The sequence below is a fragment of the Mizuhopecten yessoensis genome, unplaced genomic scaffold, assembly GCF_002113885.1.
Source record: "Mizuhopecten yessoensis strain PY_sf001 unplaced genomic scaffold, ASM211388v2 scaffold6971, whole genome shotgun sequence".
Lineage (NCBI taxonomy): Eukaryota > Metazoa > Mollusca > Bivalvia > Pectinida > Pectinidae > Mizuhopecten > Mizuhopecten yessoensis.
The window spans coordinates 1058980-1073482 of record NW_018406816.1 but is presented as its reverse complement, the minus strand read 5'-3'; the positions used below and the strand labels follow the sequence as shown (position 1 = coordinate 1073482).

Genomic DNA, 14503 nt, shown 5'->3' with positions numbered 1-14503 from the left:
CTAAACCCCTTAAAACAAGTAAAATTACTCTGAACACTTTAGTCTAGGTCTCAAGATAGCTGTAACGAATTATCAAGTCCCTGTGTCCTCACGCTCACAGCACACAAACACACCTACAAAAGACAAACACGTTTTGTTCATTTCAAGATGAAAAGTCTTATTTATTAAATACAAAATACATTAATGGGACTAACGAAACGGTTAAGATATACTGAGCTTTAAGTAGTGTTAAAGGGTCCTCAGCTTTTCTTGTAATGTGCCTTTCACGTGGTAATGTACACACTACAAAATGATGTTGTTAACTGTCAAAGCTATAGGTAAGTTGTGATCGACAAGACAGTGTTTCGTATCGGCGCTACCATTGCGGCGCATATGAGCGCATGCGTGTTGATTGAGGCGCACTACTGTACAACAGAACAACCGAATGGAATATTGAAGCTGTAATTTTGTTTTTGATACATCCTTTTCAATTAACATTGAACCGCCACACTACGGGTCACTGAAAACCTGTTTGAAGCATTCGTATTGTGGTTTGATTTTCAAAGTGAATTATGTTTATTTGTCTCTTCTCAAGTAATTCAACACGAACCAAGAGCCGGTGCGTACGGCCTTCTGTAAACCCTTTTTTCTATATTTCAAATGTTACTTTTATAAATATCAAGAAAGTAGGTCTAAACTTGGTACAGGGTATGTATAATCTGTATTCACTCCAAAATAACTATCTCCTTTCAAAGGGTTTTGACGGGGCAGTGACAGGACATAGTAATGGCCCCTTTCCCTTGCCATATTGATATTGATAAGAGGACAAGTCCGGAAATTGTAAGGGAATCCTTTCTATGTGTTATCTTCTGGCGGTGGTTTGATTAAAGGTACTTCCGTAGTAAGTGAATCGCGCGGCAGCGTAACGACACAATTGACCAGCTTAGATATCGGAGTAGCGTTTTAGTAACCTTCAAAGTACATGTTCATAAGAACGACTGTCTGTCAGCATTGTGATTGGTCAGATTTTGATATCTGATATTGATGTAATAAACACGAACCTTCCATTCCAAGCGTGAGGAGTACGTTACTGTAGACATGCGTTTCCGGGAGCGGAAAGTTTTGACTTTGAATATGTTGGCAAGATGACATAAGTTATGGCCTTGGAAAGAGATAAGAGAACGAGACACTCAATGACGAGTGACGTCACTGGAGACAAGCATGTACCCAGGGCTGGGAACAAAAACTCGGTACACGTTCCCTGGATTTCATCCGCCCGACACCCAACGTACGGACAGACGTATAATAAAGACGGGCGTTTACCATGCAAGTAAATCTACGGAATAAGCTCCGCCTCTTACAGATTGCCTTCATATTCCGGTAGAACAGCTGGTCACATCGATACCTCCCGTGCAGCACTGCATACATAGCATTGTTGCCCTAAAACATATAGTGTTAGTAAAAAAAAAAACATTCTGCACATCATTCACGATTTTTTTATAAGCAAAGTACAAATTTGAAGGAAAAAAACAAACTATAACTAAAATATTTTCCTTTTTAAACTATAAAATACTGTATAGTACATATTCCAACTCACACACTAACGTCATGACCTTTCTTGGTACATGTACCTCCGCTTGACAGTAGCCGCTGATCACCTTTTGGCTGCTTGTTATTAAGGGCTCAGTCTAAATTCAAAACGTAGGTCTTTGTTGTATGGGCAATTATTTTATAGTTTCTTTCGTTGACGATATCAATGAAAATAACGATTTTTTTTAAATACAAAGGATCACGTCCAATGACAGGCAAAACACTGTAGATTTTTGCATATACAGTAATCTCTCCTTCACTTTTATTTTATAAAACCGGCACAGGGCACATTCGTTGACCAGTGCGACAGAATAGCAGTTCAAATCTTAGTCTAGACAAGCTGTATTTTTACACTCGAAACACTTTTAATATATTTTGTTTATTTTATCTTTATTATTTTTCAGTAAAAGTCCAGTAAGATATGTTTTTTCGTTTCAGAAAGGGTCTATCAGAGCTAAAGTCATGCCGGCAAAATCAGTTCTAGTGCATTTAGTGACAATAATTGTTTTAGTGATGCGAGGATCCTTAAATGTAGAATTAATCAGAAAAAGTTCATATTTTTCAAACATTGAAATAATGATTAAAAAACCCGCTGAAAAATATATGCAATTAGTGTATAAAGAAATAGATCGTCATATCCGTCCGAATTTGGACAAAGTCAGTGTCACAACAGTGTTAGGAAATACTAGTGGTGAGTCGACAAGGGACTTGGTGACAGTGGTAAAACGACTCAGAAATTACTTACACACTTGTAACAGATATCGTGTCGCTTGCAGGCCGGAAGGAAGGAATTTCTGAAGGGGATGTCGATGTTAAACGGGATGGTACATCCGTTGTGGAAGGGATTCTCATCGCACGAGTGAGTCTGACTCTCGGCAGCCATCAAGAGCGCACTAGCCAGTAAGATTACCTTCAAAGTTCACGAAGAAACAAAAACATTGTGTATTACTTCGTCTATACATTAACGTGATGGAAACTAAACGAGTTTGTCTTTGTCAATAAATACGTTATATTAAAGGTGGGGTCAACATTTGGCCCCCACTTTGATTTATTTATTATTTTGCCATATATAAAAATGATCAATAACTGCATAAATGTTTATTCATAATTACTACTGAAAACCGTAGTGGACCCCCTTGCATAACACCAGGTTGAATGACGGGGGTATCCTAACAAAATGAGCGATAAATGTCCCAGGCGAATGTTATTTTGAAAATGAATTATGATAGTGTACAGTGTATAAAGTTACTGTAATTCTGATACTAAATATGTCACATTGGTATACATGAAGTAAGCGTAGTGATACTTTTAATTAGAAAAATATGCAAATTTTTCACAAAATTTAAAATATAAACAACATTGTGAACTTGCCTTTATATAGTTATGGTAGTCTATATTTCAAACTTCTTTAACAACTTCCCATAAATGTATTCTGTCTACAGAAACATTTTCATGTAATATCAAAACCGGTTAAGTATTTGTTTAGGATGCCAAGCATGATCAATGCCCGATTTCACATAACCTTGAAGATTTGACTATCGATGTTTATTGTGATAATACCGATACATTTTCTGTTTTTGTATCATACCAAAACACTTTATTATATTAGGCATGTTTTAAAGTTATGTGCAGCAGTAATAACTCATGAATATGTATTCTGCCATAGTAATCTTTCCTCTGGAGAACTACGTTAGGTTGAGATTGTGTTGTAGACAAAGTTATGGAATTATATATAAATAATAAAATCATCTTAATAATAAAACTATTATACACTTTATTATAACCCCGCATCGAAGTTAGGGTTTGGGGCGGGGGGTGGTGTATACTGGAATCAGCTTGTCTATCGGTCTTTCCGTAGAAAACGTTTGTCCGGACAACTCATTCTAAAGTAGTGGACCAATTTCAACGAAAGTTTCCAGATATGATAACCAACACCCGCAATTGTGCATCCAGGTATTATTATTTTCCTTCTGGCCTTCTTTTTTTTAACAAAGTTATGGCCCTATGTTGAAAACTCCTTGTCCAGACAACTCTTCCAAAACTATGGGGCCAATTTAAACGCAAGTTTACAGATATGGTAACTGCCCCATGACATTGTGCATCCAAGTAGTATGTTTTCAGTCCGACCCTTTAAAAAGGAGTCATGGCCCTATCTTCATAAAAAAACTTTGTCTGCCTCATAAACTTCTGGGCCGATTTCAAGCATCAGGGAAGTATTGTTTTCATTTCGACCTATTTTAAGGAGTTATGGCCCTTTGTTAAAAATCTTTGTCTTAACAACTCTTCCTCAACTACTAGGACGATTTCAGCAAAACTGGGTCATCAATGCTATCAGGATTTGGTATGAAAGTATGTTTTCGCAAGGGGAGGGAGTACAAGGGGTATGTCAGTGACATACATGCTGAGATCATTACAGGTGGGAGACTATGGATTGCTTTGCAATGCTTTGCCTTGGTTAGTCTTTGGCTTAAAGTTCTAGTAATCTTCTTTTTTTGCCTTTTGCCCATACATTAAACAAAATATGAAGGAATATTACACTATTTTGTATCGTTAACTCTAAACAAATAAAGCAAGGAGATATATCCTTGTCCTACTCCCCATGCAAACAAACAAATCAGCACATTTTATTTTTTGTGACCTTGAACGAAGGTCAAGGTCATCAAAGTTAACAACACTGAAACTCATTAATATGAACAACCTACTTGCCAAATATCAAGACCCAAGGACCTTTAGTCATGAAGAAACACAAGTTAAAGGAAATGTGGAAAGAAAGATATGTTTTCCCAAAAGTGTTATATGACAAATTTACCGGTCGTTATTTTTTTGAAATTCCTGGTGTTGAACGATATTGTTTGAAGCCAACTTTTCAGTAAGTAAGACAAATAGACTAGTTTGAGAACTTTATAAATTAACGTGTCAAAAATGGAAATTTGCTCATTAAAAATGAAATTTCACACACCTTTCTGCATAAATCAATAAAAAGAACAATTCTTTTTTGAAATAGTGTTATATTTGGTATCAAAATAACAGTTGGAATATGTTGCAGGCGATGTTGATATAATGTTATAGTAATTGTGTTATTTAATCGCTGTAGGAGAAATTGTTTTACCGCACCTTTAACACCCACACAGGTGTAAGTCAATGAGGTCCCATTTATCATCAAATGAATTCTGAAACAAATTGTTCCTGATTTAAGCTTCCTATACCCATACTTTTTTGGATTTATCTTGTTTTGAAATATATAGCGGGGGGCCAACGCTAATGTTAAATCTTCATAGGCGTTGACCCTACCTTTAATAAATAAAAATCCGAAAAAAATTCTCGACCGCCCAAACACATCAAAATTCATCACCGTTTCTTCAGTCTTGGATATTTCCTTGACATTTCTGTAAAAAGTTTATTTTTATTTTTAGTCGTACATATTTTACACCTTTGTGTACATACGCTTCACTGGTCATTTGTCTAATGACCATTGATGAACTGAACTGAACACTTAATGGCTGTGCTACATGAATCTTTTCACTATCTATAATTACCAACCTGAAGAATCTGTTTAGAAATGTTTATTTGTATTTCTTTATTATGTGTGCGATGGTAATCAACCAATTAAATTTTTCATAGCAAGAATTATCATATTCAGTTATCTTTTTCATAGTTTTTGCATGCTTGAAATAACTTAATAACAAAGTTCAATGTGAAGGCACGTTAAGAGAAAAACGAAGTTTGTTGAAGGTTGTGCTTTAAGGTAACTTGGAAAAAAACTGCATGAAAGAATGATAAAAATGACTGAATATTCAAATTTCATTAATGTATTGTATTGTACATATGTTATATAGTGTACATTTGTATTGTACGGCCTAAAATATGACGATACTACTATAAAAATATTCAAATTCACTAGTTATATGAAGATATATAGTCTTACCTGAAACGCAGCCATCTTCTTAACCAGGCCAATATCGGGCAGCTTAGGCCTAACACCTCAATACCGAGGTTACTGCGGTATACCCTTCAACACTGTATACCCTTCAACACTAAACTGGTTCTCACCTTAGAACACTCTACATTGTCTTTATTTGTATGAATGCTAACGCCTGGGTTCTTAAGTTGAGTGTGCACTTCCTTTATGATGTTGTTGTGTGTTTACACATGGCGCGAGACGCCATCACAAATTTATACACGTACATTTTGTATACGACATGTGTACACTTGTCAACCTTCGTGTTAATTGTCTTAGGAACACGGTCAAGTGTAGCTTTGATGTTTATATTTACGTACATTTTGCCCGCTTTCGTTTATTGCGATCAAACGGTTGAACCGGTTGGACCAGTGTTGTTCGTTTATGAAATAAGGTCGGACCTAATAATCTGATGCTACTTTCAGGCGAGCCATGAGCATTTGCAGGTCCGGAAGGGTTTAAAGCCGAAAATGTTGCATTTAAAACGGACAAACCGGTTGTTCTGCATAAACAAACAGACTCTTTGTAACTTTTACTTAGTCACACTTCGAAGAGTTACGCCCTTTTGCTTATAACAACATTGTTTTCAGCATTGCAACGAGGTTAATCATCATGATAAAATGCTGATTCGGATATTTAAATGATCATAGTCTAGCAGTAAAAGATCATGATGACGGACAGGACACCTATCAAACCATGGAAGGAAGTTCAACGGCATACAGTCAATCTAATTAAAATTATATCTTTACATCGCTCCCGGTTACTGATATGTCGCGTTGAAGATCTAACAACATCCCGTAGAGGGTCATGTTCAGGCGACCTTTGCATTAACCAATCAGATGAGAGCTTACGCATTTCTGTAAGTGATGATGTAATGATTTCGGGACACACTTGCTATGATAAAAGACCGAGAGGTGTGAAAATGAGCATCGAAAATGGCGGCGCCCATGACACCACGCCCCGTCTATCTACAAGACAACATGTACAATTTGTGGATTTTGCTTTGAAATAAGAGAGACTTCCTCTCCTAGTGATGTTGTCGTTTAAAAGTTTAACAACCTGAAACTAAAACTAACCAATGACAGGCTTCGCAATATTCAAACTATCACTGGACCAGACGAAAAAGGGGATTTTGGGCTACGAGGTGTCTGCATTAAATGCTACAGGTCCTGCATTCTGATTGGTTTAAAGAAAAAAAATATGTCGCGTTTTGATTGGCTTGTTATAAATACGATAATGCATTCATGTTGACATCTGACGTGACCCTCTACGGGATGTTGTTATATCTTCAACGCGACATATCAGTAAACGGGAGCGATGTGAAGATATAATTTTAATTAGATTGGCATACAGTCTAGAGGCACCAAGGAAATTCGTGAAAAGACGGACAAATATGAGGCCCGGAACCGGAACGTTTGTTAAGAATGACCGCAGAACTCCTGTCTTAACATTAGCTCATTAGAGCTAATATTGCGAGACACATATATACAAAATAACAATAACATATTATAATAAAAGTAAAGAGAGATAACAAATATATTAATAAAAAAAACAGTAATAATTATCACAGAAATATAAGTGATTGGGAGTGACCTACCTACACAGTGGCGGAGTCAGAGGAGTGTTTTTGGGCTTCAGGACCCCCTCCTCCCCCTCCATCCCCCACCCCCTCCCCCTCCAATACAATGCTCATATAGCAAAGAATAAAAATTGACAGAATATCCACTAATATAGTGTGAAATTAAAGATGACCCTGGGCACCTCTGCAGTATTTTCTTTCCTGAAGTCATAATTAGACATCTTAATATTTACAAGGTCATAAATATATTCAGGCGACATTTTATTTATAGTTTTAAAAACCTCACAACCCATAGTCTTCAGACGCCTTACATGTATCTTTTCTAGCTTTCTGACACTCTTCATGGAACAAGAGTGCCAGACTAAAGGACAGTAGTTAAAATTTGAAACAATAAAATGATTATAAATTACCAGTCTATTTTGTTTGGTTAAAAAAACTCCCAATTCGCTTTAAAATAGACATTTGCCTTGAGGCTTTCCTACTTTCAGAGATATGTGCTTCAAAGTTTAAAAATGAATCAAAGTTCACACCTTAAAGTTTGACAACACTGTCAGGAACAATATCTGATTCGCCAACATTAAAAGACTGGTTAGCATCTACTGAACGTTTCCCTATGCAAATGGCCTGGAATTTATCAGGGTTCGCATTCATCTTGTTTAATTTAAATCAGTCTATTAAATGTTGACAGTCATTTTCAATATTATCTTTTAAAACATCTGGGTCTTTATTTGATTCACTGACAGTGTTGTCGTCTGCATAATGATTCAATTTACAGGATGTCACATATAAAAACATATCATTTACAAATTTATTAAAAAGCAAGGGTCCTAAAATAGAACCCTGGGGTACCCCGTTCAGCACTTCCAGGCAGTCATTCCGTTTGGAGCCAATTTTTATCTGCTGCTTCCTGCTGCTCAGGTAGCAGGACACCAGGTTAACTGAGGCTTTGCTCAGGCCATAGGCTTCCAGCTTCCCGACCAACAAGTTATGAGGAAACCAGTCAAAAGCCTTGGAGAAGTCCATCAGTATGGCGGCGACATACTCATGGTTGTCCAGTGCTCTACGCCAATCCTCAACAAGTCGCAACAGGGTAGATTGACAGCCAATTCCTGGTCGGAAGGCTGCTAGGAAAGGATGAAAAACTTAAGTAAAAAAAGGCAGTCAGTTGATCACACATGGTTCTTTAAAAACAATCGATATGCAAGGTAAAATGCTGACTGGTCGGTAGTTTTGTTTATCTAAAAAATATTTTTTTCTTAAAATCAGGAACTACCTGTGCCTCCTTTCGTCTACAAGGGAACTCTGATTTATCAAAACAGTGGTTAATCATGTCGCTCAAAGGCACTGATGTATGTACAACAGGTTCTAAGAGTTTGAAATATATGCCATCGATACAGGTGGCCTTCTTCGCCTTCACCTTAGAGATAGCCTTTTCAACAACGAAAGGACAAACATGGTTAAAACAAAATGTGTACTCATCATTTTTGTGTGTGCCTTAATCTCTTTTAAAATAGTTTCATCAGAAGAATCTTCTGTACCAATATCAGAATCATTTACATAAAAAATATTAAAAACATTGCTGACCTCTGTTTGATCACTGATAATGGCCCCATTTTCCTTTAAAATTAAACGTTTAAATCTATCAAAACACCTATTTCACCTCTATCTGCCACAGAAATAACAAAGATATCATGTTTGAATGAGAGGCGTAAATAAGAAACAGCGTCGTACTATACGTGAAGCTCTCGAACCTATGAGTAGTTACCTCATTTTTAACGATCAGCACGTGCACAATTAATTTCCTTCCCATAAATGATAGAATGTGCGTACTACATGTATATTAAAGTAAGCTAGATCAGTTCATATCTGTTAGATGTAAAGCAGAGTTACGGGTTATGTACATATAAACAGGTGTTGTTTTTTTTTACCAAAATGTGCAACCTTTTCGAAACGACCATCTTCATTAAATTAAAAACAAATTACATAAAGTATTTGAAAACACTTTCTTAATCATTCAAGTCTGAACATTTATAATTGTATCAAACGCTGATTATTAAAAATTGTACGAGAAAATACTGAAAATTTAACTCAAAGCCGTAATTTGAACCTAAAATTAACAAAAGCAGATAACAAAATATTAAAACGGGAAATATTAACATGCAAACAATTTCAAGAATACACAGAAAACACATCAAAGGGTTCAGAAGGATTCGTGTTTTCTGATTCATCGACGACAACCGATTTCTGGATTGAGATCAAGTCTTATTATTAGTTATTTCCAATTTTTTGTAATAAATAAAACATTAAAGTGACAAGCGCACCAAATTCGGTGTGCAGACCAGAGACCCTACAGCCTGCGTCCTGGTTATCTCCGCCTAATCATCTTTTACAAGAGAGGATATAGCCAGTAATTTCAGACTAGCATTTTTCAAAAGTCCTCGTGCTGAAAGATTTATACAGATTTGACTAAAATAAGATGATCTAGCTTAAGTCTGATTTTATCGCTGATTTCAGCTTTAGAGTTCCATTTTGAATTATTAATAAGGAGTTGACAGAGACATTTACAGTATTATCTGCCGAAATATGTCACACCCGGAGACACTATTGAGAAAATGTTCATGGAAAATTTCCAGTTACGATACAACTACTACGCTAATCATCCCCGACTTTCCAGGGGTTACGCTCACACTCTCTCGCTGCACCCCTGGGATACGTCATAGCAAAATTGAATGCTCTGTGTGCGCCACCCTAAACTTGTTGATGAGACAAGAAGACGAGTTAGATCCTGTAAAAATTGACTGGCTTGAATTCGGGTGTCGCTCCTTGTAACCTGCCAAAGGACAGATATTAGCCTAACGATTGGTCAGGTTTTTTAACCTGTGACCAATGAAATATATATCTTTGTGCCTTCAATTTTGCTATGACAGGGGTGCAGAGAGCGAAAGTGAGCGTAACCCCTGGAGTATCGAGGATGCATGCTAACGGACTACTGTGGTAAAAAAAAGTCCTCCAAATACTCTTACAGTTCCTAGGTATCCAGTTACTTCCGTGAGGCATCGCGTACGAGAATATCATTTGTTTACAAAGGAAATGGGATGTGCGTCTTGTAGGGGCTAAGGAATTCCGGTGACTATGTAGCTCAGCTGATTAGGGCGTCGTTTTTGGATAACCCCTTTCTGTTAGAGTTGCATTGCTATGTCCTGGTCATACTGTTACAAAATGAGTTTTAATGGCGACGCAAATCGGAGCTGGTAAAACATGTTATTTACGAGAGTATAACTACGACATAGCGACGAAAATCTCGAAATACCGTATTATTATCCAAACTTTTGTTCATATCATAAAACCAAGAACGTTATTAAGTTATTTCTGTGTGGTATTTTACTTTGATCTCGGTTTGAAACGCTAGTAATAATCAAAGTAAGGTGGAATTACATTGACCTTTCGGGTTATACTATTGTTTGTGTCGTCATTTTAATCGATTTTATGACGTGTTGGGGTCAGTCGGGGTCATTGATGCCATTTACAATCATCATAAGGGAGTCGTATGCAATTCTTCAGAAGTTTCAGAAAATATCGAGGTTATCCGTCACAATTTTTTTCGATTAACAAGTCAAACGGCATGTTACATATTAAGTGAATTAAATGTAAGATTTCGAAGGTCCCGGGTTCGAATTTCAGTACGGACCCAATGAATTTGATTTGTTTTATTACACGAGCAATATTTATTAGTGTGAGAAAGCGTCAAGGATTTTATTTGGCAGGTAAAGATATAGTGAGTATAGTTGAAATGCAACTGACCTTTTTGTGAAAACGCAAACAAATCTAGGTATTACATAGGTCTGTCAAGCTTAGATTAGTGAAAGTGTGAATATGTACTCCTCATTATATGATATGTTTTCTACATGATTTTCAAAATTAGGACATGGTGATTAATAAATACAATTGAAAAAAAAATGTTTTTACAGAGCTCCACGCCGCCAAAAAGGTGACGCCCGTATCGATATTTTGAAATGATTTAGGCATGCAATATGTGTTATTTCCTCTATATTACTTATACAAAGATATTGATTATTTTCAGTGTTCCGTAAGTGGCGTAGCAGCTAACCAACTTCTTTCGACTAGTCATCCTCGATACACCTGGGGTTACGCCCACTTAGGTTCTCTGCATCCCTGGATTATGTCATACATAGTGTAGCAAAACTGAAGGCTCAGTGTGCGTCATTTTTGTAGATGAACATCAAAGGATCTCGCGGTCGCATAACGGTTAAATTGACTTACTTTTCGGGTATCGTTCCTCTGTAATCTTTAAAGGAAAGGTATCAGCCTAGCGATTGGACAGGTGTTTTTTTTTTACCTGAAACGAAACAGCTAGCCGCATGCCTTCTATTGTCTATGACATATTCCAGGGGTGCAGAGAGCGTACGTGAGTGTCGTACTCCTACAGTATCGGGGATATCGACCAGTATGATATTGGAAAGGGTTTGTTTTTCAGGTGACAACCATAACTGGCCATGATTATCTCTATTGTTTTAAAGATATACATTTACCACTGTCTATCACTCTTCATAATAAAATAAAATTCTCCAAGATACGGTGTTACAAATCTGTTCCACAAAAATAAATTGTGGATTTAAAAAAGAAATTAAGCCACGTAGATTGTAAGTTTAAAAAGCAATATACGTGTGTGATTTGTTTGTTGACGGATATAGTTCATAGTATGCACATTTTATTAATCATTTTATTTGAAATTTACCAGTAACCCTCTAAATTTAAATGTCTAAATTATAAAATTAAGGGAGTCTACGCACCTGACTCTCTGTTTAAACAGTAGTTTTGACAAATCGGATTTCCAGTGTTTCGGCCCCTAGCATTACCTATAATTACTAGAAAGACGGAACAGATGTATGATGCAGTGTCATTCATTCTTGGCTTACTGTGGCTATTACCAATTGTTAAAGGTGCAATCAGCTGTGTGCTACGTGCACCATTAAAAGACTCCGATATGGTAATATGGCGTAGTACAAGGTTTAATTGGTTTTGTTTTCTGCATCGACAAACTAAATTTTTAATAGTTCTTCGTGAAATACATTTTTCAAGTAAATGTTTATAATTTTTCAATTTTTATAGAATGTCATGCTTTTATAATACAACGCTTTTACAGAATTCGATAATGTGTTTTATCAAGTATTTGGAATCTATCAAAAAATATATATGTTTTATAAACTGTTTGGGATATTTAATGAATTACATATTTTACGAAATCCAATGCATCAGAGTCATTGATTAAAACAAGTGTTAAAAAGATTTTTTAAAGTGTATCAAGATTTTAGCTAAAAGTTTGTTTTATTCATAGAATATTAAAAAAGGTTTTCATATGAACAAATTTTATATCAGTCAGATTTTCAAATCTAATCTTATGGAAGTGATTTGCAAAAACACATTTTTTTGTCTTTAAAATATCTTAGTCGATCATTTTATATAAAAAAAACATTAATTTTTAATAAAACTGACTTTAAATACTTTTATAGATATTAATGCATGAAGGAACAGTTTTATCTGCTTTAATAAACCTTTTCATATTTTATTTTCATGTTCAATTTTTTGAAAAGAGCTTTGCAAAAACCTGCACATTTATACAAAATAACATGTATTAGAAGGTGATCGTTTTGAATTCCAGGATTTTTCTGATGTTTTTTTTTTATACTTTTGATAGTTTTAACTTCTATTGTTTAATTATATTTTCTGTGTCTCATTGTGTAACAAAACTGATGAACAAGATATACCGGAATATAGAGCATAACAACATCCATTTTAATAAAATTGTGACATTCACATCTTGCCACAACGTTCCATTACAATTATTTTTATAGTGATTTATTTTCATCAACAGGCCGGCAGCAATACACGACCGCATTACTGACATGTCAAGATGGTGTAGGAAAACATGTTTGACTGTATCAGGATTTTCAAAAACAACGAAAGATAATATACTGTTTGAGCTTTTTATTACCAACTGCACAGAAAAAGTTACATGTATACTTAAATGAAATATATTCTTTCTCATTTATAGTTTTGTTCAAGTTTGTAACAGTGTGACCATAATTTCCAATATTGACGTGGTATTTGCATCTCTCTCAAAGTCACAATGAAAAAATATTAGGAAATTTAATCAAACAAGTCAACTGAAAATATTAAACAAACAAATAATTGCCTCAAAATAGAGGAAAAAGGATGTGAGACAATGTCTAGTTAAACAATGTGCGGAGAAAGTCATTATGATGATTTATATACTTTGATCATTTATCTATTTATTTATTTTGTGGATGAGAAAATAAAGGAAATTTTCCAAATCGATATTAATATTGGTTTCTATTGTTGCCCTGGAACGTCACAATATAAAGTAAGGCAATCACAAATGTCAAGATTGGTTAGATATTACATTCATACTCCAAAGAATGGGAAAAAGTTGGAATTCATGTAGCAATGTAATTCTTAATCATTTGGAGATCAGCAGTCACAGATATACCCATCCGTAGTAGTTGGCAATTGAAAATCATATTTATCCAATAAGTTCATACACAAGTTATACCTTCTAGGTTCTAGTTCTAGCTTGGCGAAGCGACCAGTTACATATTACGCTACCATCCGGTTGTCTAAATGAAAAACTAATTCTAAAAAAAAAAAAAAATCCCACGGCATATATATTATTTTGTACAATTATTGTTACGGATTTTTTTGGAGATTGAACAGAGAGTGCCAAGTTGGGCCACCATCTAGCTGTATTTACTATCCTAGGAATGAGTTTACTGGTTAAAATAGTTCATGTTTGCCATCCTGGTTATTATGAAATCAGAGGAGAAAACAATGCAATTTGATTGATATTTCAAAAATTATCTAAACGATAACTATATATAAGAACACAAACCATGCACATTTAATTGAAATACACATAAAAGCAAATATCAAACGTTTAAAATTGACTTACATCTTAATATTGTTGCATTAATACCTTATACACATTACGAATTCTTTTTATAGTATTATGAATCTATCACCTATGTCTCCCTATACTTTCTCTTGCAGTATCTCTTTAAATCAGAAAAATAAAAATACAACACTTAGGTAACAATTCACCTCAAACGCTATTATAAATATACTTGTAAGAACAAAACAGCACTCTATTTAAAGGTATATTAATATAAGTTTAAATAAAATTTGAAACATTTATTAAGCCCATAATTTGATTAATCTTTTATTTTTCTATAAATAATTAAAAATCACTCTCATCTAAATATATATAAAATACATTATTATTATTATTTATTCATTGTTTAAGTTACATTTCATGAAATTATTGTAAAAACATATAATATCATAATCGGAAAAAAACAATA

General features: G+C 35.0%; 1 protein-coding gene across 2 annotated transcripts; it reads right to left on the bottom strand.

Annotated features, from left to right (window-relative positions):
• Positions 1-136: 136 nt before the first annotated feature.
• Positions 137-5652, bottom strand: LOC110452926. Of its 2 annotated transcripts, XM_021501686.1 has the most exons (4): positions 5495-5652; positions 2315-2479; positions 1577-1667; positions 1284-1419 (listed from the first exon to the last, which is right to left on the bottom strand). In XM_021501686.1, the coding sequence occupies exons 1-4, from the start codon at positions 5507-5509 to the stop codon at positions 1373-1375; spliced, it is 318 nt and encodes a 105-aa protein (XP_021357361.1). In that variant the 5' UTR covers positions 5510-5652; the 3' UTR covers positions 1284-1372. The 2 variants fall into 2 exon arrangements, with proteins under 2 accessions (XP_021357360.1, XP_021357361.1); XM_021501685.1 differs by lacking the exon at positions 1577-1667 and having other exon boundaries at positions 137-1419; positions 5495-5642.
• Positions 5653-14503: the final 8851 nt, after the last annotated feature.